Source organism: Genypterus blacodes, unplaced genomic scaffold (assembly GCF_046128005.1).
Source record: "Genypterus blacodes isolate CSIRO-AG114 ecotype Tasmania unplaced genomic scaffold, CSIRO-AGI_Gbla_v1 ptg000067l_1, whole genome shotgun sequence".
NCBI lineage: Eukaryota > Metazoa > Chordata > Actinopteri > Ophidiiformes > Ophidiidae > Genypterus > Genypterus blacodes.
Genome location: NW_027466879.1, coordinates 2,063,009 through 2,078,766, shown reverse-complemented (window position 1 = coordinate 2,078,766; position 15,758 = coordinate 2,063,009). Strand labels below are relative to the sequence as shown.

Sequence of the window (15,758 nt, the reverse complement as noted above, 5' to 3'; positions counted from 1 at the left end):
AAAGACTGATATCAGGTCTCATTAAATGTTAACGCTTCTGGTGAGTAAAGAGAATACTGGCTACATCAAAGGCCCGGCGATGTCCGGTGAATACTAACTAAGGCCGAGCGTCTCTTCGGCGGCGGCTAAGCCTGTAAGACCAGCAGCGTCTTGTCCGCCGCTGCTGCTGCTGGGACCCCGCCGGTGTCTTACAGCTCCGACAAGAGACCACATCACAGGGAAAAATGTCTGGGATGAAAGCAGATTGAGTGAAGATGATACTTTTCTGTAATTATCTGCTCTGGCGTGTGCGGCATTGTGTCTCATCTGCCCTTTGTGGCGCTCCGTGCTCTGATATGTCTCCTCTCATCTCGGAATGGATCATCAAACTCAAAACGCTCGATACTGCACAACACAGGCTCACCCAAGCAATAATAGCCTGGAGTCACAGTCTACGTGTTCCGTGCTTCATTGATTATTAGTCCCATTTGTATTATTTGGTGTGTGTGTATGTGGAAAAGCGAAAGCTATGTATGTGTGCTGCGATGAAATTCTCTTTTCAACCCTGCTGCTTTTATAGTTACTTGTTTTGTTGAAGAAGACGACTACTTCAAACTTGTCTTGTATTATCAATGAAGGCGGCCTCGCCCAAGGCAACGGTCCACATAACAGAGCGCATCAAAGCATTGTGTGGCGGGGGAACAGGCGGTGAGAGAACACCTGAGATAATCACGACAGCATCACAACGATTGTGTCCACGGTTACGACACGGGGAGCAGAGGAGGTGTGACGGTGCGACGGTGTGATGTCGGGCGCTCCTCGTAAACTGAGGTGAGCAGAAAAATCGCGGCGTTCATGAAATAAAAATCACGGGCTGAGCCGCAGCAGCAGCAGCACCACCACCACGCCGCTCTGATGTGGAGAAGGAGAGAGCGGTGCTGGAGCAAGTTTGACAGAAGGTTAAAACATCCACGGGCTACTTAGGTGAAGACATGCACAACCAAAGGACTTAACATCAAAAGAACATGTGTTTTCAGCTATTCTCTGTGCTGGGCTCGCTTTGCATATTTCAACACGGGGGTTTCATATCTGCACTCACCTTTCTATGGATACTCTCGAGGCCTCTGTCTTTCAGTTAAAATGTTTTTCCCCCCTCGCTAAATGCGTCTGTTACCTAGTGTAATGTTAATAAGTGTTCTTTACTGGAGCAGGGAGCGGTGCTGACAAGTGGAAGCGCCGGGCCCCTGCTCACTTCTTCCCCTAAAGTGAAGAGCAGAAGTAAGAACACAGCGCTTGTTTTTCTGCACATAAAAGCCTCCAGATGACCTATGGTTCCAGCCAGACCTTTAAAGAAATGGAGGACAATCAAAAGGACAAATGTGACGGGCCTCCTGTGTGAGGTACAAGATGAATGCGAAACAGTGCGCCCGGTGCTGTGATGTCTTTGACCTGGTAGTTCAAAGCTGCTGGCCGACTCTGGACCCCCTTTCAGTGAGGGAGAGCACCTCAGACAAAGGCTTTGTTCATAATAAAGTAAATCCACCTCATTGTTCCTTTGAGCTGAACATCACCATTTCACAGAGAACAGGGAGACGCTGTGTTCAGGTCTGTGCCTGCCAACACACACCGCTGCAGTAAAGAGAGTTTGTACTGTAAAGAAACGGGCAAACGTTCTACAATATGTCTGTTTATATTGTTTCATATGGCAAAAGAAGAGCAAACCTTGTTATGACCTCATTATTTATTATTTCAATCCCGCTTCAACTGTGTAAAAGTTTATCTAGACTTTTTATTTAGACGTTTTAGACATGTCAGTTGTAATTGTCAGTGGTTTCTATGACTTTATGCTCCAGTTACACATGTTTACACCATATAAACACTGGCTGCAGTGCTCTGTTGCTCAGCTATCCAATGGTGCGGGCTCAGCTCACCTCAGATTAGGTCAGCTGTGAGGGTGGTGTGGTACGATCTGATGTGGTACGGCCCGGTGTGGTTCAGGACCAAGAGATGATACTGACTGGGCTCATTTTGTTGTGAATCGTCTTTCAAACACAAAATGTCAAGAAAAGGTCCAATTTAATAGTAATAGTAATTATTCTCTCTCTCTCTCTCTCTCTCTCTCTCTCTCTCTCTCTCTCTCTCTCTCTCTCTCTCTCTCTCTCTCTTTTTCTCTCTCTCTCTCTCTCAAACTTAAAAATTCCTCTCACTTTCTTCCTGTAATTCAGACCATTTAAGTACAATTATTATTATTTAGCTTTATGATTACACACAGGGAGAACATATCACACACACAGGTGACCTTTGCTTTCCATTACATATACATACACTGTGTGCATCTCAACAAGTGCTGCCTTGTAACAGGGTGCACACTCTCCTGGCGAGGCACAAGGCAAGGCGGTGTGTGTGTCTGTGTGTGTGTGCAGCAACAGGACGCTAACCCCCTCCCTCCACCAAACACCTCCAACCCCCACCCATGCTCTGGAATGGAGAGGCATGGGGAGGTGCTGCACCCTGCGGTCATAGTTAACCATGGCAAAGCAGCGAAGGCTGGCTGCTCACTGTGCCTCCATTCCTCCTGAGACACAAGGGTGAGCACGGCTTTGAAGTTAAAAGTGTGGCTGGGAGACAATATGGGCAGTGTGTGAGCGTGTATCTGTGCTGTGTGCTGATGAGAGGGAGAGAGTGAAGGTGGGGCGTGTGATAGTGTCCTTACTGTTCACCACTGTGAGCTGTAAGGACCTGCAGTTGTTTTAAGGCTGTACAGGAGGATCTTTGTGGTAAAGGCTGGTTTGCACATAGAAGAGCTCCATATGACATTTTACTAGTCTGGCTTTAAATACAAAGTTCTGTCCCATTTTTGTTCCTGTGTCGTCCTAAAACACAGTTAACATTTATGGTAAGTGCAAATGAGAAATAGCATAAACAACATCATTCTCTGGATCTACTTCTGTAACTATTACAGATGTGCCACAACTGTTTTCATGCTCCTAAGTCACCATCGTCTCAACTACACAGTCGTTTTATGTTTCTAGCCTTTTTATTACTGTACAGCAATGCATTAATGTTCCCTTTGTCAGGTCATACTCACCAAATGCTACTTATTGATACTCGATCATACAACAAATATGCCTCCTGTGGTGTGTTAAGAAATCAACCAGATATTAAGATCAAGTTAATTCTTCCACATGCATCAATTAAATGATAGTATCTTCTCAGTACAGCTTTTATCACACATTACACCGTCTTCTCTCTTTGTGTGTGTAGGAGAGATACAGTATACAGTTTAGAGCTCTGGAATTGGAAATTCTTTTGTCCACAATAAGTACCTCCATCTTTTCTCTGTATTTATAATCTGTATCTTCAATCCATCACAGCCATCACTCTGGGAAGTGAAGATTTTCCATGACAGGGCTCAATATTCTGACATGTTTTCTTAGATTTGATGATTTAAAATGCAGAATTTCTATTGACACTCTCCAGGCAGCGAGCTGCATAGAAGTGGTCAGTACATTAATATTAACCACAGGCAATATAGGCGGTTATACTATGTGATTATGGCTGCTGGTTCTATACATGCATGTATGATCAGAAGACATCCAAAACAAGACGGATGCCCGAGCATTACAGCTGTTTCATTATCCAGAAGGTCCCACGATGCAGCCCTAATGAGGAGTCTAACAATTAGCTCTGCGTGTTGTGCGTGCCTGCTTTAAGAGAATATCAGATAGGAATCTTTATCAAACATACTTTATAAATCCCCTTGTCATTTACAATTAAACAGATCAGCAGCAGCAGCATGCATATCTGAACAGAAAGCCTGCTTTACATTTCAGAGTGCACACAGGGCATTCCTATGCCTACAAAGGAGGCCTTCAGAGAGAGAGAGAGAGGGAGAGAGAGGGAGAGCAACGAGTACAGCGCCGACCTTTGGAAGTCAGTTTAATGTTGTCTTTAGAAAGATCTATTCCACACGGTAAATAAGGCCCCGTGACGACTGAGGCGCTGAAGAGGACCAGAGGGTTTGCGATGGCTCACGTCAGGTCACCAAGGGGTCAGGAAGCTTGAGTGAGGGTCTCTGTGTAGCACAAGCATGAAGATATCCTTACATTTCAGCTTCTTCTTCTTTTGCTTAACTAACTGGTTACTAGTTACCAAACTGTGGTGTGTGTGTGTCACTAGTGGGGCCCCCTGCTGGTACGTTACATGACTGATGAGTTCATGAAAGAACCAAAACAATTAACACCTACGAAATGATGAAATCGTGGCAAGTTACTCACTAATCCAAGTATAATTATTAGAGATTATCTGTACGAGTAGCTGTCCAGATCAGTGCAACAGCTCAGAATAAGGCTCCAATATGTCTGACAAGGAAGATCGTGTGTGTGAGACAAAACCGAGTCCCTGTCTTTAACTATCAAGGTTAGATTTTATTTTTTCAATTTAAAATAAAGAGTAGATCAATCTTGTGACGCTATGCTCACTTCTTTCAGATCTGTCATTCATTTATTGGTAATAAACTAAATTAAACTGGATAATATAATAATAATGTTGACATTCTGACTGGAGGCAAGCATTGCTGTGTGTAATGAACACGATCACATGACTGAAGATAATAATAATCATTATAACCACCAACTCAGGACAACTCTTATGTTAGAAATAAAAACACAATTTCATCTTTAACTGTTTTACCTCTTAGTGTTCAATGCCTCACAGACAATACGCACACATTATAACCTCATATTTACTGAAAACTACTCAAACTAAAACTACTACAATTACTACAATTAACTGAAATAAATCTTCTTCAAAGGCAATAATTTCTTAATAAGTTATGAATCTTTAACTACAGTAAAATAACGGCTACTGCATCAATAACACACTGTGTAAATCTGGCATTGGAGGCGAGAAAATGACACTCAGAAATATGAAATTTAGCGAGTAGACAGAGATGTGTGGGCTTTTGCTGCCCTCTTGTGGATAAAAAGAAATGACAGTACAATTTTAGATTAAAGCTTTCACTGCCTGTTATTGTTGGAACAGATTTAATAAAGGGATTGTGTTTTTGTGCTTTAACGGTAATTTTTGCAAAAACGACATGGCAGTAAGATGCAGACTTTGAAAGTTATTTAAAAATAATATTTCCCTGTGAAATAAGAGACTATACATTGTCTAAATTATATATACAGTAGAAAATATCTCAAAAACTGACATGTCTATGTACTCTTTGATATAAAAATCCAAATTTTCCCATTCCACAATTAAAAGCCACAAGCTTATTTGCCTTTTTAAGTTTAATGCTATGCACAAAGTTCATTTTAAAATCTTAAAAGACTTTGGGAAAATCCAGCTGGAGGATATCTACATCAAATACAAAAGTTTCCTTACCACTGACATGTAGGAAGCCAAATTAGGCCCTGAAATTACATTAAATTAAACCCAGCAGACTTGGATCCAGTGTTCACCGTAGCGCATTATGAATATAATATGAATATGTTGTATTATTGAAAAGCCTCTTCGTGCAGGCAGAATGTGTGTGTGTGTGTGTGTGTGTGTGTGTGTCTGCGTGTGTGCGCGCGTGTGTGGAGCTTGATATGCTTCTTGGATTGTGTTGGGCAAATGTCAAGACCATATTAGCACAGACAGCTTCACCGAGGAGCAAACTTTCATGTTCAGATGTGCAGAAACAGATAAATGCTGATGTGTTTACGTCCTCAGTTTGACCTCCCTTAAACTGCATACAGTGCAGTGCACACACAGACCTGAATTAGCTCTGTCTCTGCCATCACATCAGGGAAATCACTGTTTACCCTGAAGATCTCTCTGGACAAGTCAAAAGGGGTAAATACCAGATTCAATTCATTTCATCAGTGCTGTTAGTCTGCTCTTAAGCAAGGCACTGGGAGATGTATTCCTAGAAATACAGCAAAGGTCACAGGAAACACCAGCAATGTTCCATGGACATGTACGTATCAGCAGTATGAGTTTTTACACTTGTTATTATTGTTGATCCATCCTAACTGCTAAATCAATGGGAAGCCACATTGAGACATTCTTGGATCAACTCCAGGTCTGCAGCATCGTGCCTTGGTCAAGGGCAATGGCTGACCAATGCTTCATGTGGACATCAGAGGACCAGGATGAAACCCCACGCAAAACACAGAGCAGGCAAACTCCTCTCTCCCTCATCTTAAGTCCCAAAAACATACTCGTCGCATTCCTGTCAAACTGTGTTGATGTGCTGTATACATTTGTACCACACGGTGGCGTTGCAGCTCAAACAGAATGAGAACAGAACAGAACAGAATGAGGTGTAAAAGTAGGATATCAGGTAAATCACGTGTTTATGTCCGTACCATGTATAACCAAACCCCAACTCAGAACATGAGCCTAAAGCTGCAACTGATCAGTGTGTATGTCAGCACAGATGCTTGAGGAAACTGCAGTGATGATGCTTTGCACCTCTTTAGCCCAAAAGTTATTTGGGAATTTATTTTCCAATAATATTTTGAATCCTATTGTTCAAAATGTACTCATCATCATATCTTTATTCACAGGTAATGTTTTGTTTAACTTTAAATGGCCTGCCTGTTTAGAATTCTCTCTCTTTGTTCTCTCCCACCTGTGGTTCTTGTTGCACACCTGGGCGTTCGAGGAGAGGGAATCTCTCTTTGACTTGCCTTTCCCAGGGTTTCCTCTTTTTTCCTGACATGTTAAGCATTCTGGTGTGTTTTCCCTTGTCTCCATGGAGACCTCTGGGCTGGGTTAGAGCCCTTTATGATACTGGGCCTTACAAATAAACTCGACCTCCATGCAGAACATAATCTATTATGTTGCCTTTCTTGGTTGCTGTTCACAGATCTGATCACCAACATGCACAGAATAGTTACGTACCAAACGATCCTGCACGCACAAAACATGTGATCCTATGTTCAACAAGAGAAAGTAAGATATTGCATCTCTAATTGACTCCCTGTTTGTCTTCCAGATGGCAATGAGGCATCAGTGACAGATGCTTGTCCCCTGACACTCTGAAGCGCTGGCATCTCCAGCAGCTCCTGTGAGGCTCTGAACAAACTAACACCACTCCTTCCTTCATTAGCCCTGTCTGTGGCTTTACACATGGCTACCTGTCTGTGGCTTTACACATGGCTACTCACATCCAACACTCGCCCCTTTCTCCTCCATCTAATCAGCAGAGACGTGTGCTGCAGGTTAGCTCTCGGCGGAGCGCGCTGAAGATGACTTCTAAAGTCTTTTATTGGTGCACCATGGTTTTGTTTGTTAGACATTTACACATTTTAGTGCATATGGAGCTCACGTCTCAATATGAAACATTGCTTAAATCCTACATTCCTTAACATGAATACATTTGCAGATATGCTTACTGCAGGATTTCTACTTAGTTGCCAATTAAACTTTAATGACTTATACATCACTGTCTGCTTTCCTAAAATGATGCAGGGCAGCTTTCCACCTTCCAGGAAGTAAAAACTCTTCATTCTTCATTCATTTCTCACCCCTGAAAATATTAAGTTCATTCCATAAGACATTACATCAGATTGGTTAAACCAGTTGTCATAATCTATCAAGCACATTTTCTATACAATTCTAGTTGTTTGTAAATGTGTTTCCTGACTTCATGAATTGTTCTCAGGTGTCTTTCACTAATGAAGGGGAACATTTGAAGCGTGAGATCAACCAATGATGGAGCAGTTCCCCAATATAACTCAGAGGTTCAATTCAACCTTCAAACAGAGTGAGCACAACGGTGTTACAATGTCTGACAAGGGAAGAACAACAAGGATCAGCTGAGGTCCAGTCATCTTTTGTTACACAACATATGCAAAAAGTGTATTTCTAGTAACAATTTGTACAAAAGGCACTACACAATGGATCACCTGCAGAAATCTGCCCAAAACCCTAAGTTTATCTCTCAAAAGTAAATATTCCTGTCAATGAACAAGTCAGCAGCATCAGAATGAGCAGTCCTTGTGTCATTGTTTACAGACAAGAGAGTCCAAACGCTTGGCCATGTTGTCAATCGAACAGTTCACTCTGAGGGTTTTCTGATGTAAACTAGGGTGAAGGATTTGGTGATGTGACCGAAAATAACAAGGCTGCAGTTATTCTGTATAGCATGTATCAATTTCAAAAGTACAACAAATGTCACTGTGTGTGTGTGTGTGTGCGTGCATGCGTGCGTGCGTGCGTGCGTGCGTGTATTATGATGCCTGTTTATATCTTTTCTTTTATAATAACGCTTCCACACTTGCCTAACCATAATGCAATTTATTGTTCAACAGTTGCATAGTCGATGTCTATTTGCTACGATGCACTTCAGATTATAAATATAATATTGCATCACTTGCTCTTTGTGTGTGCTGGATATGTTCCTCCACATTGTTCAAATTCACAGACACATTGTGCAGCACTGTGACTAAAAGGACCACACTGAATGTAACGCTGTACTGAGTCATATCTGTATGTAGAAATGTGTAGAATATGTGTATCTCTGTATGTATGTATGATTGTTAAAGGATCTGAAATCATAACAAACACAAACAACAGCCAAGCCCCACAAAGACCACCAACTGTAGAGATTGATAGATTTAACTAAATGTAAGTTGACGTTGCTCTATGAACTTTATGGGTTTATAAAGAGCTCAAGTTAAGGTGTCAAATAATTGTCTGGTGGTTTGGTTGCTATCATCACAAACTAATATGACACTCAAACCCATAGTGTTGAATCTATACGACTCAATTCTGAAACCAAACACTTTGTCTTTATGTTGTATTTTGCTCTGATCTCTCTCTCCCTGGAGGAGCTCGAATGAAGGGGTCAAACATCTGGGAGAAGGAGTACGTCAATTAGGGAAGACTAGCAGCCGTGAAGCTCAGGGTCTGTTACACAGGGACTCCAGAGGAAAGGCCGGATTTGACAACACCCACGGGCCTGCTGGGACTCTGAGACACGGCGTCCTGTGTTGTGTTTGGTAGAACGGTGAGGCAGGACTTCCCCGTATCAGAACAATGTCACTGAGAGGGACACAGAGTATGTTTGTTCTCTTGCTATTTATTTCCCAAAAACAAAGAATCGAATGGTACAAAGTGATGAGTACAGCGTTAAATCTTACAGCAGCTCAGCAGGAAGCAGCTTTTCATGGTTTCAACAAAGCAATGTACATGGAACAGAACAGTGTGCTGAGTAAAGATGAGGAACAAAGATCAGGCAGCATATTGGACCAGTGTTAGTGGCACTTTAACTTCTAAGCAAGAATGTCCTGGTTTCAGATCCCTCAAGGTGCCACTGAGGCTTTGTGTGTGTGTGTGGCGTCATATACACACACACACACACACACGTTTATACTGTGCAGATCTGCCACCGCCTCAGAACCGGAGCCTCGGTGCAGATGGGTACCTCGGTTTCTCTTCTGTGGTATAATTTGATTTCCTGCTCGTGTCAGATTTATGCATCCCTGCTCTAAATGATTTGATTCTTCAAGGGGAAGGAACGCTCAAACAACTGGAAGGATCTTCAACTCCAGCAACAAATACAATCAAAACGTGTACGCCTCATAGCTAAAAGTCCTGCTTCCTGTTCCACATTTATCACAATCTGTACAATCGTAAATACTTCTTGTCACGCTTACACAGTGAACTTCAATGAGACGTAAAGACTGGCAACTGTCTGCTAGTCTCAAAGCAAAATGAGATTCTTGTTCAACTATTTGTTGTTGGTGGATGATGGTGATGATGATGAGGATGATGATGCAGTTGTGTCACTGGAACAAGGCGCTCTGAAAAAGAGGAGAGGATAAAAAAAGTGAGTTCATCGTAACACGTCGGGGTCCACAGAGGATAGATTCACCCAACAGCTGTGTTGTCATGGCAACAGACAAGCCGAGGTCAGTATTAAATTAATATTTCTGCATTTTTTTTACAATAAACAGAATCTAATGCCAACATAAACCCTGGCAGAGATCCACCAGATGATTAAAGAAGTTAAGTGCGTATGTGGAACAGAAGAATGAACAGGATGCTTGATGTGCAGCAAAGGTCCTAGCATGGAATTGCCAAGTTTGTCTAATCTACTTAAAAATGACCACATCAGTGAGGTCTTAGTTAATCATTGCAGTAGAGCGATATGAGTGGACATGAATAGTAATGATGCTGATGTGCTCCAGTACCATGCGCCTTCTCTGGTGCTAACACGCTTCCGCCGGCCGAACGCCTGGGCGCCCACGTTGGTTGGGACGAAGTTGCTGTAGCCCATTCCCCCTGAGCGGCTCAGGAAGTCAGCCAGGCGGTGGGTGACACACGTGGCCGTGTTGCAACCCCGCTTCTGCACGGTCACATTGCTTAGAAGAAGGGAAGATACATTCAGCACAAATGTGTTACGGTGTTTAGAGTCAGTTTAGATCACAACATGCACACACAGAGTCAACACAATGGAAATGGTTTCATGATGTTGTTGTGTGTGGTGTCATGCTTACCTCTTTACTTTTTGTTCTGAGAGAATTAATAATATAAAAATTGGGAAGCTTACATACGTCATATTTTATTGTATAAATTTTCGTGTACACAGAAATGTCTCGGCTACATTTTTAGGATGATTGTCTAAAAATCTAAGTTAACTTAAGGCTTAAATTCTCTGTCAAGAATCAAACTGTAACAATGGAGAATGAAAGTGAGACATTCCTTTGAAGTTAGTCCAAGCAAATGGCATCCGCATGCATCAGCCATTTGGGCGTATGGACACGGCTGGATGAACAAGCAAAGGGAATGAATTGTACGAGCTGCTGCTGCTGCGGCTCTCAGATAGACTTCACTTCTTTCCCGGCGTGTCGGCTCCCACGTCGGTGCGTGGAAATGTTTGCAGTTTGTGAATATCCTGGGAGAGTTTGCCGAGCACACAAGTGCTCAAGCCAGTGCAGCGTTTGGACACAGGTCTACCCCAGCTGTTAGAGACAGAGACAGACATGCACACACACTCTGAGGCTACATTTACACCACAAGTCTTTGTGCCCAATTCTGATGGTTTTTTTCCAATATCCAATTTTCTGACTGCATTTTCGCGTATGGTATATCTGATATCTGTGCTAACACAACCAGCACAAATGTGGGTTTAAGTTTAGGAAAAATGCAACAATGGACACAAATGATTCTATAACCATTTCCCTAAGTGCGTATGAAGAGCTGCAACAACTTAATGGACTGTTTCCTTCATAATGAGACCAAGTTAGTCTACAAATGCATATTGAGCATATTAATAAATATGCTCAATGGGTACATATAATCACATATAAGCTGCTAGTGATTTCCATGGCATCCATCCTGTTGCAAATTGTTGGATGCTGTTATCCCTGTACCGACTTCTCAATTCAAACATAGCAGACACAAAACTTCTAACCTGAGCCTTCACACTCCATTTCTATTGATGGAGCCTTGTTGTTGTTGCATAGATGGTTCATGTTCATTTGTTTGCATTTTTCCCATTGACATGTTCCCATTTGCCACATGTGACTAAACATCAGAATTGGGCACCATAACATGCAGACACATTTTACTGTTAGTTTAGTTCTTCACTGACATGCTGTTATGTTTCCAAAATGTCATGCATTTAAAGAAAACCCCTTGTAAGATGTTGTGCACATGCTGCCAGATCCAACAGACGTACAAAGACATCTTGTAGTTGTGTCCTAAAGTCTACCATGCATATCATTCTCTTATATCATGCTTTGTTTTGCGTCTCTCAGTTGTTTGACCAAGCACAGTGGAACACAGGCACATGATGGAATGGTCACTGCAGTCCATGCATTCAAGGATTATGACAGAGAATTCAGATGAATTTCACTACGGACTTCTTACTGAATTTACAGCAACACTGTGGGGCTCAGGAACAAATACATTAGATCATGCTTAGATAAAAGCACTTTAGTCAAATACAGATAGATATTAAATGTGTCTTTTTGAAAGTTTCTCTGGAGATCTCACTGGAGAAATCATGGCAAACACACTTTCAATAGATAAAGGACTTGGAAGAATCAAATGCACTTAGACAGGGCGTACATTAATGATATTGCTGTAAAGTAATGAATATGGCTGGACAATAGAAAAACCACTTGTGCAGCTGAAGTTGTGCTGATTGAGCTGCAGTATTTCAGTTGCTTCTTTCTTTCTTTCTCTCGTTTCTATGTTATGGCTTGTTTGGCCTGGTGTTACTCAAACATAATCTAGAAATACAAAAGATATTTGACGTCATACCTATTTCCTCCACCGGATCGGGGTTCTTGCTCCACTGCGGTTATTTGCATCAGCGCCTTGACAGCTCTGAGTAACCTTTGGGTGTCATCATCAGAGAGTGTGAATCCATCCGACAGGAACTCCGTACTGGCTCTGAAAATGCAAATCGGTTTCAGTTGATCACTCTGGATCTGCAACAACACATTTGGCTTCTCGTGTAAACACATTTTGGCTTGTCCAGATAAATGCAATTATTTTCAAGTCTTCCATGGGGATCCAAGCTAAACACATTCTAATGACATAAGTCTTCACTCACATGGATGGAGCAGCCTGTGAGCTGTACATCTGACCAATGATCAGGGTGCAGGCAAGAAGGAGAGTTGATAGTTTCAGCATTTTCATGATTCCCTGTGAAAAACACAAGCAGTCCCACAGAAGGTCACAACAGTCAAGGGAAAACTTTTAGGATGCAATCTTCATCTCCTGGCTCTCTTAAAAGCTTTGTTTTATGCACAGACTCGCTCCTAAATGAAGTTATAGCTGTGTGTCGCTGGATGTTTATGCTGGAAGGAGTTTATTAGTGATATAGTGACACTGGACGCTTTGCCAGAATGGACCACGGCAGCTCTGTCCATTAGCAGAATGAGTTGCAGTCTACCATAGAAAACATCTTCACTGGAAAAACAAGCTGCATCTCTCAGAATTGGTACTCAACCGGTGTTAAAGATCATATCTGTCAAAGAATATCTAATATTCAGTGTCATGAAGTCTCTAACAGAAACAATATCATTAGATAATTTGCATGAAAAGAGTGTATTTTCATTACTCACCATAAAATAATGGCTCTTCAGATAGAGAAGAATGAAATGATGCGAGTTGAAGTTGAAGACTCAATTGTGAATCTGCTCCCACAGTGCAGTGTGTTATATACGTTCCCCAAGGCTTTGTGTATGAACAGAGAGTGCTTGATCACTGCCTATTGGCCCTGCAAACGTTTTACCTCAAACTGTCGACCAATCAGAATAACTACGTCACTTGCAGCGAGCCAGTAAACGGCTCAGAGTTCACAAATGACATCAAGGCATGGTCGGAAAAGTGTTTCATTCACAAAAACATGCCAGGTACTTCAGGTCATTGATTATTATGCCAACTAAATATTGCCAAAAAAAAGGCATACATTGTTTTCTTCACAACTGAGATGTGCAGAAACATTTATACATTTACTATACATATTCATACATAAATACATAAATACATATATATTACAGGATCTGTGATGATGATGGTCAGATAACAATCACATTAATTATTAATTCTCATCTTGTAGGGCTGCACCTAACAATTTTTTTTCAACGATTAATCTACAGATTTTGTTTTCCCCCGATTAGTTGATTAATCTACAGATTTTGTTTTCCCTCGATTAGTTGATTAATCTACAGATTTTTTTCTGCGATTAGTCAATTAATCTACAGATTTGTTTTCATTACTCAATAGAACAATGAATTCCCCCAAAATAAATATCAAACTTGTCTCATTATACTTCAATATTTGCTTCAATCATCTTATCTTAAAATCAAACAAATGTATGCAACACAACAAAGTATGCACTGCATTATTCCACAACCAAACATAGCCTGGTTTGAAGTGATAATCTCTGATTTAAAGTCCAATATAGAATATCTCCAAAATAAAATTAATGCAAACTCAAAAATAACAAAAGTTTCAAGTTTAGGAGCACAACATAAAATCATCGTGCAGTACAATTTGAGCAAACAAAAGTACACAATGAGTAAAACTTGCAATCTGAACCAAATCTCAATAACACAAACATCCAAGTACATACACACAATATCTCTCCCCCTCCCTCTTCCGCTTCCTCTCTCTCTATGGGTCTCTGTCTGTGTGTCTTGAGTAGTGGAGACCGTAAGAACACAGTTAGACACACATGACTGGAAAGAGAACAGAAAATAAAACGGCCGAAAAACAACGCATGGTGTGACGTTTGATTAGCAGCGGTGCAGAAATGACTTTAAACAAAAACAGTTACTAAATCAATTTCCAGGGACTCCAAACAAGCCCAGCCCGCGTGTAGATCATCCAGATCTCTGCTGCCGGTGGGGAACATCCATCTCTATGTTGCAGAGTTTACAGAGCGCTATAATATCTGGCGTCTGTCTAAAATCCATATTTTTACCTGGCGCGTCCATCTTACGTCATTGTGACGCGACGACGCACGTTTACGCAAATCGACTTATTTCGGAAATCCGTCTAAAGATGAAGGCGCACAATCGATTACGTTGTCGATTGTGCGCCTTGATGTTTAAGGGTCATATGCCAAGTGGTGTAAGATGAAAGTCAAACTTTCCCCGTAGACATTTTGTTGAACAGTTGCTGAACAGTATTGATTATTGGTGGTTATAAGTTATTAGTTACTTTATTAGTTATTCATTTGCCATGGGTTATTGGGACAGGAAAGATAGAAATATTGCTTTCATATGTTTGAATAAGATCTAGGAATAGTAATCTTCTCTGCGTGCCTAAACCCTCTTGTACAATTCCGTCCGGTTTGTCCGTTCCAATCCCTCGGCTGTTTGTCTCAGGCCATCTTCTAATTCCCCTTCTGTAAGAATATTGGATGATATATCATAAAGCATCCTGCTTCCGTTATTTTTGCGTCACAAGCAAACTGATTCATGTGGATGAACCTTTTAGTGCTATTGAACAGACGTGCAGGCCTTACATCACAGGCACTAAATTAGCTTCCAACAGCTCCACTCTCTGTCACAAACTGGTATGGAAAATTGTAAAGGCTGGAAAAAGAGACCAACTAAGCACTCAGTGATTAATGTTAATTATCTCCACTCTCAATTGCGAAGAACTTCAAGTCAATATAGTAACCTTTATATACGCAGCACAGTTACACAAGTGACCTCAGCCCGGTGGAACACACACCCAGCTCGTCTCAAGAAGGAAAATCATTACCTTCGGCTATTCAAACTGCATGTTCTGAACTGAATATGGAGTTATGTGTCTTCTCCTTGATGATGACGATGATGTACGTCATGTCTTATATATTTATGTGAGATAATAGAATATGAGCTGTGGTTATCCAATCTGAATATGAGCAGCCAGTGCTTCGACTGAACACATATCTTCTCTGCTCATGCTGCTGCTGTAACGCTGTGAATTCACACCAAGGTTGATTATAAAGAGTAGGAAAAGGTAGATGAATTAAAAAATATGAAACATTGGAGGAAAGTGTGTGTTTTATTCACTTTTAAGGAATATCATGAGGGTCATTTCACAGACCGGGTTCCTCCCACCAACACACACATGAAGGTCAGGTGATTTGGACACTCTAAATTGCCTGTAAGTGTGAATGGGTTTGTTTATCTCTATGTCCTGGCCCTATGGTGGCCCGGTGACCTGTCCAGGCTAAACCTAATGACCCAGCTTCAGCCTCTCGCGACCCTGCATGCTGAGCGTTTATACAGAATGAATGAATGGATGGATAAACAGCTTTGGAGTGTGTA

General features: G+C 41.5%; 1 protein-coding gene across 1 annotated transcript; it reads right to left on the bottom strand.

The window, feature by feature from the left end:
• Positions 1–10,524: 10,524 nt before the first annotated feature.
• calca (calcitonin/calcitonin-related polypeptide, alpha) lies at positions 10,525–13,123 on the bottom strand. The gene is made up of 4 exons (XM_076156041.1): positions 13,056–13,123; positions 12,542–12,633; positions 12,247–12,378; positions 10,525–10,940 (listed from the first exon to the last, which is right to left on the bottom strand). Exons 1-4 carry the CDS (start codon positions 13,056–13,058, stop codon positions 10,808–10,810), a joined length of 360 nt encoding a protein of 119 aa, XP_076012156.1. The 5' UTR covers positions 13,059–13,123; the 3' UTR covers positions 10,525–10,807.
• Between the last annotated feature and the right edge of the window lie 2,635 nt (positions 13,124–15,758).

What these genes read in the sequence shown, in the direction of transcription:
- calca (XM_076156041.1), bottom strand. An exon ending in TCACAGGCTGCTCCATCCAT is followed by an intron (nt 12,379 to 12,541) that starts GTGAGTGAAGAC and finishes TTGCATTTTCAG; the next exon opens with AGCCAGTACGGAGTTCCTGT. An exon ending in CGATCCGGTGGAGGAAATAG is followed by an intron (nt 10,941 to 12,246) that starts GTATGACGTCAA and finishes TGTCTCTAACAG; the next exon opens with CTGGGGTAGACCTGTGTCCA.